At 34.7% G+C, this 14,055-nt stretch overlaps 1 protein-coding gene across 2 annotated transcripts in view; it reads left to right on the top strand.

The window, feature by feature from the left end:
• Positions 1 to 14,055, top strand: part of gdap2 (ganglioside induced differentiation associated protein 2) — a 28,105-nt gene that overhangs the window by 2,367 nt on the left and 11,683 nt on the right. The window contains exons 3-10 of one of the 2 annotated variants that reach the window (XM_058788214.1): positions 5,480 to 5,619; positions 5,794 to 5,947; positions 6,532 to 6,620; positions 6,726 to 6,802; positions 7,116 to 7,275; positions 11,538 to 11,688; positions 12,246 to 12,322; positions 13,385 to 13,461. In XM_058788214.1, coding sequence (XP_058644197.1) covers positions 5,480 to 5,619; positions 5,794 to 5,947; positions 6,532 to 6,620; positions 6,726 to 6,802; positions 7,116 to 7,275; positions 11,538 to 11,688; positions 12,246 to 12,322; positions 13,385 to 13,461 — 925 coding nt within the window. Of the gene's footprint in view, positions 1 to 5,479; positions 5,620 to 5,793; positions 5,948 to 6,531; positions 6,621 to 6,725; positions 6,803 to 7,115; positions 7,276 to 11,537; positions 11,689 to 12,245; positions 12,323 to 13,012; positions 13,358 to 13,384; positions 13,462 to 14,055 lie in introns of those variants that run through there. The other variant, XM_058788215.1, reaches the window with a different exon arrangement.

The raw sequence follows: 14,055 nt of genomic DNA, 5'->3' as shown, positions 1-14,055 counted from the left end.
GATTATTGTACGGTTTGAAGATCCAAACATGGCCCATGATAAGATTTCTAACGGAGTCAGTCACTTATTGATTTTTTTATCTGTTGGTATTTGATAGAATCCGTGATGCCATGTGACTAAACAAGATGTCCAGGACCTCCAGCAGAAATATAGGCCCACAACATTAAAAATACAGCAGTATATTTCATTGTACACATGGGGTACTTTTTATCCCTGTGCGCACTGCTCACCAAATCCATCTTGAGTATTTGCTGCTAAAAAGCTCATTTTTTAGTTTCAACTGACCATAGAAGCCAGTCCCATTTGAAGTTCCAGTCGTGTCTGATAACTGAATATGCTTGAGTTTGTTTTTGGATGAGCTAGGAGAATTTTTCTTGAAACCCTCCCAAACAACATGTGGTGATGTAGGTACTGTTTGACAATTCTTTTTTTTTAAGGTTTTCTGACCCGAGACTCAACTATTTTCTCCAGCTGTGTTCCTTGGAGAGTCTTCAGCCTCTCAAACTCTCCTTCTCAACATGCACTAGGATGATATACACACATCCTCTTCCAGGCAGTTTCGTAACATTTTATGTTGATTGGAAATTCTTAATTATTGCCCTGATAGTGGAAATGGGAATTTTCACTGCTCTAGCTCTTTTCTTAAAGCCACTTCACTAATTTGTGAAGCTCAATTATCTTTTGCTGCACATCAGAAATATATTCTTTGGTTTTTCTCATTGTGATGGATGATTAAGGGAATTTGGGCTTTGTTTTCCCTCCTAATTATATTTCTGTAAAACAGGAAGCCATGGCTGGATAATTTCATGTTTATAATCACACTAACTTTTAAAGTTCTTAAAGTAGTGGACAAAATTGCCCCCCTCAGACAGGTGAGAGTTAAGCAAAGAGCTAGCCCTTGGATGGATCAGAAAACATTGGAAATATTAAAAAACAGGAATAGGGCTCTTTCAATTTATAGGAGAACTAAGAATCAGGAAGACTATCTAAAATTTAAAGCACTTATAAACTTAGGACAGAAAAATATAAAGGAGGCAAAATGTAATTTTATTAAAGATCAAATTCAAGAAAACAAAGAAGATCCTAAATCTCTGTGGAAGGTGTTGAATAGATTCCATTCAATTGGTAAATCAAAATTTTCTGTATCAAAGGTAGGTTTAGATATTGATGGCAAGATAGAATTTGATAAAAATAAAGTTCTTTTCATTAATTGCTAATAGTCTAGTTGATAAGCTTCCTCTGTCTAAACGAAATTATGGGATTGATTTTAAGAGATTTTATTCAAAACAAGGGGTGTTGCCAAATAGTTTTTCTTTTGCTAAAGTTAGTGTAAATCAAATTTATGGTACTTTTAGACCTCCAGAAAGCATTTGACACAGTAAATCATTCAATACTTTTAGACAAGTTAAGTGTCATGGGTTTTTCAAGTAAAGTGATAGCCTGGTTGAATTCTTATTTAACCGGGAGAGTTCAGAAGGTAGAAATTGATGGGGTTCTTTCTGAGGAAACTTTGGTTAAAAATGGAGTCCCTTAGGGAAGTGTTTTAGGCCCTTTTTTGTTTCTTTTATACATAAATGACATGCAAGCAGTTTGTGACTGTAATTTGTTTTTATATGCTGATGATTCTACTTTATTAATGTCAGACAAGGATGTTGGTAGGCAGTGATGGGAATAACGGCGTTATAAATAAACGGCGTTACTAACGGCGTTTTTTTTCAGTAAGGAGTAATCAAACGAATTACTGTTTGCCCCATTACAACGCCGTTACCGTTACTGACAATAAAATGTGGCGTTACTATATTATATTATTAGAATTAATTTTTTCAGTTCATCTGAATGGATGCGCAGTGTAGCTGTATTTGACGTCCCATAAACTCTAGTGTGAAGGCGCACGAGTCGCCGTCGCTTTCTCTCACATACACCACGCAAAGAAAGATACAGAGCAAGAGAGGCTTTCATAACATGCAGGATTGACGCGCTACATGTAAACGATATTCTTTGTTGTATTTTCATGTCAAAATAACGGAGTTCCTTTGGAATTCTTCAGCTTTTAAGAACTGCCGGTTTCTCTGGTAGTGGGCGGAGCTAAAGCGCAAACGACAATCTCATTGGCTGGCGCTCACCTATTATTGTCCCTGTTTTGATTTCAGCAAATCAATTCGAGCGAACGCAGACAACGTGATTAATATTCACGAACCCAGCAGCTCATTAATCCTTAGTGCGTTTAATATTGATGACAAATATGCATTCATACTTGGTTATTCTAATCATGGATCGCGGAAGCGGGGGGGCCGCCCGGGCCACAAATTATGACATACAAAAATACATAGGCTACAGGCTCATATTGATTACTCATTGAAAGATCGTGATCTCGATTCAAACACACTCAATCTTATTGCTATGTCGATGAGATCATGTCTATTAAACTATTGAAATCACAATCACATCGGAATATTTAAACCTGCTTTCGCCCCGCCGCTGATCCAGAGAGAGCAGCGCTGAAAATAAACTTTGTTTGAAACAGCTTTACATAGTATAGGCTAACGGACGTGCACAATTTCATACTGACTACATAATTAGTGAAGATTTCTTTTTTATTTGAATTAGTTTGTAGTAGACATTTCAAGCTTTCTATAGATTTGTTTCAGTTTAGTTTATGTCTGAGTCGGTTCATTGTTGCGACACGCTCCATCCACAGAGACTGCATGAGACGACAGAAAAGCACATCCAAAAATGAATAAGTATTTTAAGTTCTTTCCGCAGGAAAAAAAAAAAAAAAAAGATTGTGCGGGCGCCCCCGTGTCATAAATTAAGCATGATAATAGGCCTAATCCTACACTCCTCATAAATACTTGAAATGCACCTACAGCGATTTTATTATTAATATAATAATAACAATAACCTGTTTTGATCATATTTACTATTGCCCAGTTCCCTCTGTCATTGATCTAGCATCCCCTGAACACCTGCGTTTAAAATTCTCTGGCACCACCCCGATTATAAATGTTACATTATACCAGAAGGTAGCGAAAGGTGGCAGTTAAAAAGTATCTGATGTCAAATTCATTCAATCAAGAGATTCGTTCAAAAACGAAACAAGTTCATATATTTCAAATAATTTTTACATTTTTATTTTAATAGGCTCATTTATAACATTTTACACATTTAAATAAAACATTTTGTAAGAAACCTAAGTGAATTAGCCTACATATTATTTTTTATCTGTCTAATGTTTTGCTTCAGAATCTTAGGAGAACTGTGATTTCTATTCTAAAAATCAATTATCCAGAGTCTTAATAAATAGGCTAATATCTGGAATCTAATACTAACGGTTTCTAATATTAAAATGTAGACTAGGATGTAAACTGTACAATCTTACACACTTTATTTAGTACAATAACAAGGATTTGGTACATTTATAATGCAATATAATGCCACTTCTAATCCATTGTACCAGTGTACTTTCCCTGGTAATTAGTTACTTTTATAATGATGTAACTCAGTTACTAACTCGGTTACTATTTGTGAGAAGTAACTAGTAACTATAACTAATTACTTTTTTAAAGTAACATGCCCAACACTGTTGGTAGGATACAAGTGAATTTAGGTAAGGAGCTTTGTCAGGTAAGAGACTGGCTCTCTGAAAACAAACTGATATTGCATTTAGGTAAAACGGAATCCATTTTATTTGGGTCTAAAAAAATGTGAATAAGGTTTCTAAGTTGTCTGTTAAGATGGGGGATTGTTTAATATCAAATAGAACTTCCGTTAATTATCTTGGATGTATCCTTGACAATGATTTAAGTGGTGTAAGTATGGCTATGAAAGTAAGGTAAGGTTAATGCTAGAACAAAATTTCTTGCCAGACATGCTAGTTTTCTTGATAAACAGATGATAAAATTACTTGCATCAGGTTTACTGTCATGTCATTTCAAATATGCATGTATTTCTTGGATGTCTGATTTGTCTTGTGGTTGGTTGGATAAGTTACAAAAATCTCAAAATAAATTGATAAGGTTAGTTTCAGGGTTTAGTTGTTTTACACATGTGGAGGTTTCCCATTTTGAGTGTCTTGATTGGTTACCTATAGAAAGCGGAGTAGAACATATTAAATTAAAAATGGTACATAAGATTATCAATAATAGAGCTCCTTTATATTTTAATGCACTTTTTTCTAGGGTAAACGAGCAACATTGTTATAAAACTAGGCAAAGTCTTATGGATATTACATTGTCGTTTTAAAACTATGTATGATCATAGGTCTTTTAGATATTCTGGGGCACTTCTGTGGAATAGATTACCTCTGGATATTAAAGGTATTTTGACTATGGTTAGTTTTAGTTTAAAAGCTAAAAGTTGGCTCTTAAGTAGGTTGTTTTGTTGATGAATTTGTATTACGTACGTGGTTATTTGTGATTTATAAATTTTTGTAAATGTGGAATTTTATTGTAATTTTTGTATTTATAATGCAGTGCCAGTGTACCTGTTACCGGGATTGGAGTTTGTGCTTTACATCAAGGACCACAATGGAAACAAGTTTTATTTTAAACTTTGTGTTATCCTTGACTAATTGAGTGCATTCACTACTTTTTTTTGTCAAATAAACAAACAAACAAACACACTGGAGTGCTCAAAATTGTGAATATGAATGGGAATACACTTCAGAGATATTTTACTCATAAGAATTTCTAGGGGTGCCAATAATTGTCCAACGTGTATTTGAGAAAAACATTTATTTCATAATGATATTTCCCCCCATTTTAAATTCTTATTATCCAATGAAAGGTTAGATTTTTGTGAATTTTCAAAATAAAAGATCAAAAGGATTAACAATGCAGATTAATTTTCACAGCCGCCTTTGATCATATTTACCAAGGGTGCCGATATTTTTGGCCATGACTGTATATAACTGCAAAGCTATATAATTTATATATATATATATTATTTTATTTATTTTTCTTTAGAAAACAAAAATTTTTACCTTGACACAATTCTGTTAACACTTAATGTAATAAAATAAAACACAAGTTTTAAAATTATATTTTTATATATATATATATATATATATATATATATATATATACACACACATACTGTATATTAGTTATTATGGTTTTATTATAGTGTTTATTAATATTTATTGATATTTTAGTTTTTCTTTACATTTCAAGTTTAATTTAGTTTTTAGCAATTTTATGTGCATTTGTAATTTTTTTTTTTCTTAGTTTTTATTTCAGTTTTAGTAAGAACTTTAGTTCTTAAACCAAGGCAACTTTTCTAAATTCAAAGTTCTTGTTTTTAATTTAATATTTATATATTATATATTTATATTTATAATATTTACCAATCATTTTTAACGGTTTTATTTTACAATAACAACACAGTTATTAAATGCTATATTTGTTCTCGCAGCTTTTTCATAGCTTATATGATGTTCTGTATCTGATATGCTGGTTTATATCATTCCCTCATTTTACAGTAATGGAGATGTGGCACTTTTAAACTGCACTGCAATCATCAATACAAGTAATGAGACACTAATGGACAAGAATCCTGTATCAGACAGTATCCACAGATACTCCGGACCTGAACTAAGGGATGAATTACTCAAACTGAAAGGTAGGGGGCACTACCAGGTTAGCAGATGGAGAACTGTTATCTTAAACTGGTAGTGTTTTTAAATGTTGTTTGTGTTTGCTACACAGCTTTGGAACAGATCTTATCCCGTTTCTTTGGTATCTCATTTTGTATCACTTTCGCTGCAGTGATATGTGTGTGCGTATATTTTTCCAGGATGTCGGACCGGTGAGGCAAAAATGACAGAGGGTTTCAACTTGGCTGCACGCTTTATCATTCACACAGTTGGACCCAAATATAAAGCCAAGTACCGGACAGCTGCGGAAAGTTCTCTGTACAGCTGTTACAGAAACGTCATGCAGCTTGCCAAGTAAGCCGGATCATTCCAACAAATTTAGTGAGATTGCTTCACAAATGTTAAATGTCAGCTCATACAGATTGTCTGGACATTCTGACATGATTATACGAAGTAGGTTAAATATGCTTAGTTATTTTATCTGTCAGTCACTCTCAAAGATCATATCAGACATTAAAAAGTTCAAATGCAGTCTAAATCAAATATTTTAGGATAAACAGGATAGCAGTTCCCATGGCAGTGAGGTGTTTAGTAAAATAACCCCAACCTTTATGTTCATTGCTTGAGAATTATTAAAAGTGGTGTCTGATGTATAGAATAAACCACATATGCTTATGGGAAGGAAGGAAATGATATGAGATTTAGATTCCATTGGTGAATACATTAGCGTTTGTGAATTTGAACTCACCCTTGGCTAAAGATAAACGTGTGTGTGAACAGGAGTTGTTGATGACAGTAATGCTTGACTATGCAGATAACGTCATCAAAGACACTTCTGTCTGCTCCTATATGGAAAACCCAACTGACTAATGTAAACTATATATAATTCAAGCACAGGCAACTTATTTAATGTTTATTCATTCTGTCTCTCTCCTTAGGGAACATGCCATGGCATCTGTGGGGTTTTGTGTGGTCAGCACAGTCAAAAGGGCATATCCACTGGAGGACGCCACACATATAGCATTAAGTAATTTCTGTTTTGAAATTAAACATCACATTTGAGGTCACTCCTTTCTGATGAAATTCAGAGGGATTTCATTAGAATCTGTTTCCCCCACATATATATTTCTAGGGACTGTTCGTAGATTTATGGAGAACCATGGTGAAAACATTGAGACGGTGGTGTTTGCTGTTTCGGATGTTGAGGAGGTGTGTGGCCTTTCATTTTCGCTGTTATGCAACAGTCTCCATCCTTTAACTCTCTTGTGTGCCCTTTCATTTTCTTATGAAATTCTCGTTTTGATTTAAAAGCTAACTTTGTTGTGTATGTGTTTGCTGAGTGTGAGCTACAGCATTATACATACGAGATTCATGTATTCCTTGCTAATATTTTTTTAAATTGCATTATTAAAAAAAAAATCACAAATACTAAATAAGATTTGTACTTTTTTTATCATGTACTTGAATGTGTATCTATGATTGATTGACCCTAAATGTTGTTGTAATTTATTCTGTTTTCCAGCCAGTGTACAGGAAGTTAATGCCTTTGTATTACCCACGTTCTAAAAAAGAGGAGAGGATTGGTCTGCCTCTCCTCCCTGCCGACATTGGCAATGCTGAGGGGGAGCCTGTGGTCCCGGAGAGACAGATCCGCATTGCCGAAAAGCCAGGAAATCTAGAGGGTGAGCTCAAAAAATTGTTCAGTATATCATCAATTCAGATCTTTTGGGTAGACATACTATTCAAAAATTCTAGGTTTGTAATATTTTGTTTTAAATGGATTTTAAAGAATTTCAGAATTCTTTGAATGGAAAAATTTCAAAGAACAGCAGTTTTGTAACATTATAAATGTCTTTACTGTCACTTCTGATCAAATTAATGCATCCTTGCTGAAAAAGTATTAATCTGTGATAGAATTAGAATTATAGAATTATGATTATGAGCAGCATGCAGCTGATCGAGAGCCATCTCTTCCTCCCTGTCCTTAATCTCGATCTGTTGTGGGTGTTTCTTGAATTCAGATTAGCTGACACCGCCTCTGTCCCACAGCAGGAGCTTTGACTACAGCAGAATCTTCTGCGTTCAGACAGTCCCATTGTGAACACAGCTACAGTCAAGTGTGTGTGTGTATAGACATAACTGTTAAAATGCCTATATGAGAATGAGTGTATGTTTGGCTTGTGTGCTTGCCATAGCACTCGGAGCACATGTGTATATTTATTTGTTAGTGGGAGATTGAATTTGTATATTTATTGGCTGCCATTATTTCAAACCCAGATCATGTGGACTGTGAGCCAGCTATGTTAAGGTGATCAAGTCTCACTAGAGCTGTTGATCCAATTCAAACACGGCACATAAGCCAGTTCCCATGTAAATAAACACTGCACTTTCCTGCCTGTCTTTGAACACTTTAATCCAGGACATGGAAAGGCAGCCCAAGGTCTGTCACCAACTGAACTACCAAATAAGCTCTTTCCAAGTTAAGGTAATAATCTGCTTTATCAGTCTTGCTTCTGGATGTTTGCTTGAGCCATTGAGAAGGGCAACAAGCTCTAATCTGAACAAACATGATCGCTTAACCAAATTTACCTCGGTATACTGAAGTGGCACAACAGCTTCCAGACTTCCTTGTTAATATGAAGTTAAAGGTGAAGTGTGTACTTTCTGGGCCACTGGTGTCGACAAAAGTAATTGAAAAATTCAGTTCAAACTACCATTGGTCAGTCCAACACTAAAACCCAACTGCCATTGGTTGGGTTTGAAACAGAATAGTTAGGTCCAAAGTGTTCTAAACTTGATTTACAAAACCTGAATCATGTGTGTATAGACTGTGTATGTGTATAATCGTGTGTATTTTTTGTGTAGGGTAAATGTACCTATTAAGCTCACCAAAATCTACATTGAGACATTTTTAGTGCACAAGATACTGGTTTCAGTACAAAAAGTTATGTTAAAATAAAATATTAATCTCTCACACAAAAGTATTTAATTTTATTTTAAATGACAAAAGCATTTCAATTAAGATATACATCATTAAATTCAAAAAGTCTGGCTGTGCTTAGTGGGTACATTTTTGTACCCATTAAGCACACGTTCAGTCCACGTTCAGCTAAGTAACACATTCAAAAATCAAATAAAACAAACCAATAAAACATTTAATTAATGGGAATGAACACAGAAACTAGCCTCATTATGAAACCTCTTTTTAAATGGATGTCAATTTATCTATAGTCTCTTATGGCTGGAATACACTACATGATTTTTTGCCCCAATGTTCCACAGATTTACAGTCTGGAGAAGTTGATGCTATAGTTGCCAAAGATCAGAGCCAGTCTGCAGATTAGAGTCGACAGAATCCATAGAAAATCGATTAACTTAACTTAAAGTGACAACCATCAGTTAATATTTAAACTCTGTTTATGAAGTATTTACAGACGTTCAATGTGGAGGAGCTTAAAGAGAGCACACTGAGCTTAATTGGAGCAGCAACAATTTTTTATAAATTTCATGTAATATTTATTAAAATGACAGGATTTTTGCTAAATAAATAGTCTAGGTCATGTATTAAGTTCATACATATTTTAATATGTACAACTATTATTAACAATATCTATGAAATTATACTTTTTCTTATTGATGTCACACTGAATCTGTATGATTTTCATAGCAGTGCACCCTTTAAGCTCACCTTAAAATAATATGAAATCTTAAAAAAATTACAGCACTGTAAAACGACAGACCAGCAATAAACTGTCAGTTTATAATATTGTGGATGTAAAAGTACAAGCCAGTAATGCCTGTGAAGTAATATATTAGCCTGGCACACAATCTTATAAAGCTAGTCAGCTAACTGTGTTCTGTAGCATTTGCGCTATGTTGCTAAAACTATCTTTTGGATCTAATGTAATTATTTCCCACATCAAAGTTCCAGGTTATAATATGCAAAAGTCTGAACATTATTCTCTTTATTTTACAATAAGTAGTGAAACTTACCCAAAATAAAGGCTTAAACATGGGGAAAAAACATTTAAGGGCCTCCTCTTTTGGTGAAAGTTAGACAGCTTTCAAAATGGCCGCCAGACCGTGTGAACACATGGAGACCCATATCTCAGTGTGCAATGATCTGATTGACTTGAAATTATAGGAGGTATATAGTAACAAACATATCAATTGGTTAAGACATCAAGTAGGATAATAAATAATTTTTTCGTTTTATAATCTGATCTCAAAAATGGAAGTGTGCTTAATGGGTATGTGAGCTTAATGGGTATGTTTACCCTATAGACTGTTAAAAAGACAAATGACTGCTAAATGTTTTCCTAGACAACCTGATATTAGTTTAGTGTCTCTCGCATCACTCCGCATTTTCTACCTTTACGCATAATCATTTATTAAAGATATTTTCAGTTAAGTAACCTTATTATACATATAAAAAGGGGGGTAATGTTCAGTCAGCTAGTTAATATAGCAAAATAAAAACAATGGTGTGATCAGGACCCTAACCCAATGCTTAAGCCCCTTACTTAACATGCTTAGTAATGGAATACCACAGGGTTCGGTGTTGGGCCCTTACTAAAGCAGATTATGTGCAGTACAGAAAGTTAGTGTGATACTAAACTTTTTCACGTGTTTTATTAGGATTTATTGTGCAGATGTTTTATTACTTATCATTGCTTTCTTTGGATGGGCCAAAGCCCTGCTGAGGGTTTTTATTAGGATCAGAAGTGTTTGTTCCTATACAGTCTTGCTGAAGGACATTAAAGGACACTTTTTAATGTTCATGGACTAGCTCTGCCACACCCTGTCACTGATCTGGCTGATCTCTTCAAACTCTTGTCCTCTCATTAATGTCATTTAATCATGTGAAGCAGGTCTGCCTGTCATTCTTAGAGTAATATTAAAGACAGCAGGTGACTAGGCCTTTACTAATACAGCCCAGCTCTTATGGATTAGTCTATGAAGCCATGTAGAGGTCTCAAAGCATGCCTCAAACCACACACTTCCTAATCTGCTTTCTCCAGTTTTTCTCTTTCTGTCCCGTTCCCTTAATGCCCATTTAATTTCTCTAGTCTTTACACTTTCTTTCCTTCATTTGCTGTGCTATGGATATATTTGCATTTAATTGTTTACAATTTCCATTATATATTTGTGTCACACAATTTTATGTCACATTGTGGTGAAGTGCTCCTGAAATCCTAATAAATTTCAGCTTGAGACCAAAGGCATTACTAGAACGAGCAAACATTGGTGCTCTCCGTTCAGTGAGGAAGATCACAAAAGGACCATATGTTGCATTACAAAAACATAATCTCATTCTTTTCTTCAACATGCTGTAATGATTTTGGCCAAAGATAACCTTCGGGAGACATCTGTGTCTAACTGAGTCTTGTTGATGTCTCACCCTAGGTTTGCTAGCAGCTGAGTGTTTGGCTGTTAATCCCCTTATTTACCTGTTAATGTCTTTTTACCTCTCTCTTATTTCTGGCTAAATATTTTGTAGTCTGACCAGTGACCATGTGGTTCAGCTGAGGAAATGAGAAGTTTTGTTTGTTGTTCAGACTGGACTTTCTTTTCATGTCTGGTCAAATATGGCTAAGGTTGGTCCGTAATAGATATTTGGCATACACATGTAATCAAGAATAACAGACAAGGATTATTTTTACGCTTTGCCTGGCTGTACATCACACACACCACTGGCTTTCCCAGCTCTGATTGAGGGTGGGAGTTGAGGTCTTGTGGAATGTACCATGTTGTAGTGCTCACTGAACCTAGTAATGGTCAATGCAAGAGTATATTTTACTGATTATCACAGCAAAAGCATTTGTGCTTCAGCAAATGTTTATGGCACATTGGTTTTCCTTTCCCTGTAATATCTAGAACTCTGTGAAATGCGCTAATACACAATAAATAGTACATAATAGTGATATTAATTAATTTTCTGCAGATGACTCCGGGGGTGACTCACTAGAGTCCGACCTGGGGCTGGTAGGAAGTCATGCATTTGCTCGTATGGAAGGGGATGTGGATAAGCAGCGTAAACTCATCCTTCAGGGCCAAATGTCTGAAGTAGCCCAGCAGAAACAGCACCAAAGGAAGTAAGATGCGTAGTTTTCTCATTATACTCTCGCCTTTTATAAGTACCACATTTCTTAACCAAGTCACCAACAAAAATGTACCATGATTGGGTGGTGTTAATGTGAATCACCTGTTGTACTAATGCAAGATTTTTCTTTTACCTCTTTGTATTGGTCAAAAAAATAAATAAATGGTACCTTATACACACACACACACACACACACACACACACACACACACACACACATATATATATATACTGTCGTTATGGTTTCTTTTTTTTTCTTCTTTTTTTTGTTGAGTCACAACGATTTTAGTCCTTTGGTGAAATTCTGGTTATCATGGCAAATGTTTGAGACACTGGAAACTTAGCATAACCAATGGCATCTTTTGGCCATGATCTAATTCAGTCACAATTATTGAGTGCATTTGTTTAATATACTGTAGAATTGTGTACTCTGAGGTTGTATGTATGTAGGTTTGTATGTTTTCAAAGTAATTGTTTCATATCAAATTCTGTACATCACTGCAAATTGCTTAGATGTGAAGTTTTAGTTTTTGTTGTCTTTCTTCACAGCTATAACCGCTGGCTTTGCAGAGCTCGAGCAGAGGACCTTTCAGACATAGCAGCGTTAAAAGCACTATATCAGACCGGTCAGTCTTTGTCTTTCTGGGTGTTTATGTATTTTAATTGTTTTTTGTAAATTAATTGTATTTCAAATGTTTTAATTGTAAGGCTGTAAATTTAACATAATACTTTAGAACAATCAATTATTAAACTTATTTAATCAAGTTAAACTACTTTTAACAGTCTTAAAATGAAACACTTTTGAATAATTTAATTAATTGATAAATAAATAATCAATTGTATTAAAATATTAAATAAATTTTGCAGCCCTAGTTCATGTATGTTGACTTTATTGTTTATGATATGGTCTGATGTTTGCCTGTTTTATCTCACACATGTTCTCCAGCACATGTTCTCTTTGTGTTGCTGTCTCTGTATATCTTTATGCACATGTGGACTTTGTGTTCTCTCCATCTGTGTGTTTGCTCTCTGGGCAGGAAACCTTTGTTCCGCCTCATTGAGCTCAACATCAGGGGGTTCTGTAATCCATTTCTCTCGTTTCACAATTTCAGGACAAAAAATAACTACCAAAGTAACGGTTTCGGTGTTAAGTATTTATCATCTTTTTTTGTTTCTTAGCTCAGATACTGTCCAGGCTGACCTACTGAGTTCAAAACCTCATGACATTTTACCACAGACTGTACACATTAGGTTTGCCAGAAGCTATTAGTCCTGCTAAATTTAATCTTGAATTTCTACTTTTAATCATATTTCAGAAAGCCACAGAACAGTGCTTTTCAAAAAAACCGAGTGTCTGAATCACAATAACTCACTTGACCAAAGGAGGGCAGACTTTCTCCAGCTGTGCACCTCAACATGTATGTTCGCTATGCCACGTGATGATGGACTATATGAAGACATCTGGCTATGCACATGCATATGTTTCTTATAATATAGTACAAAACATGTATTTTAGTATGTATACATCACTCATTTCTGCAGAATGAGCTCATTAAACAGGGTGAGGCTGAAAATGTCTAATGTGTTTCTTGAGATATGCTGCATGTGAGAATGTTGTCAGCAGTGGGTGTGAGAAAACATCCTTCCATAATATAGTCCTATCACAAAGCTTTCTTTCTCATTTTCAGGTGTTGATTTGTGTGGTAGGACGGTCATGGTTGTTGTTGGCAGGAATATTCCAGTTACACTTATTGATATGGAGAAGGTAGTCCATTTTATTACCCTGTATTGAGTATATCTTATTTTGCACCAAATGTTACATACATTTTGTCAGATTTAGCACTAAATGCTGCCTAACCAAAACTTATGCTAAACGTAATGTTAACTTAATGGTTAAATTTAGGTTAACCTACATTTTTAAAAGTTGTTCTCAAGATTTCCACTTAGATGTACACCTTTTATATTTATATTTACATTACAAATTCTATGTAAGATTTGCGTTTGAATCAGAAACTTTTGATTTGATGTCTTTATCTTTTTAAAACATTGAATTGCTAAATATTTACTAAACTGTGAATGCAAATGTGAAAAATTAGACTGCACTGTTTATTTAATGGATTAGTTCACTCAAAACTAAAAATCCTGTCATTGTTTACCCACTCATGTCAAACCTGTGTGGGTTTCTTTCCTCTGTGGAGCACAAGAGAGAATTTGAAATGTCATGTGGGTGAGTAAATCATGACTGAATTTTCATTTTTGAGTGAACTATTACTTAAAGTAATAGTGTGTCTTAACCATACTTGGGAGACAAGTTTGTGCAGAGAAATGACAAAATGTCCTCTTGAGCATGTTCCCATTT

This window comes from Onychostoma macrolepis, chromosome 09, assembly GCF_012432095.1.
Source record: "Onychostoma macrolepis isolate SWU-2019 chromosome 09, ASM1243209v1, whole genome shotgun sequence".
NCBI lineage: Eukaryota > Metazoa > Chordata > Actinopteri > Cypriniformes > Cyprinidae > Onychostoma > Onychostoma macrolepis.
This window is presented reverse-complemented; position numbering and strand designations above follow the sequence as displayed.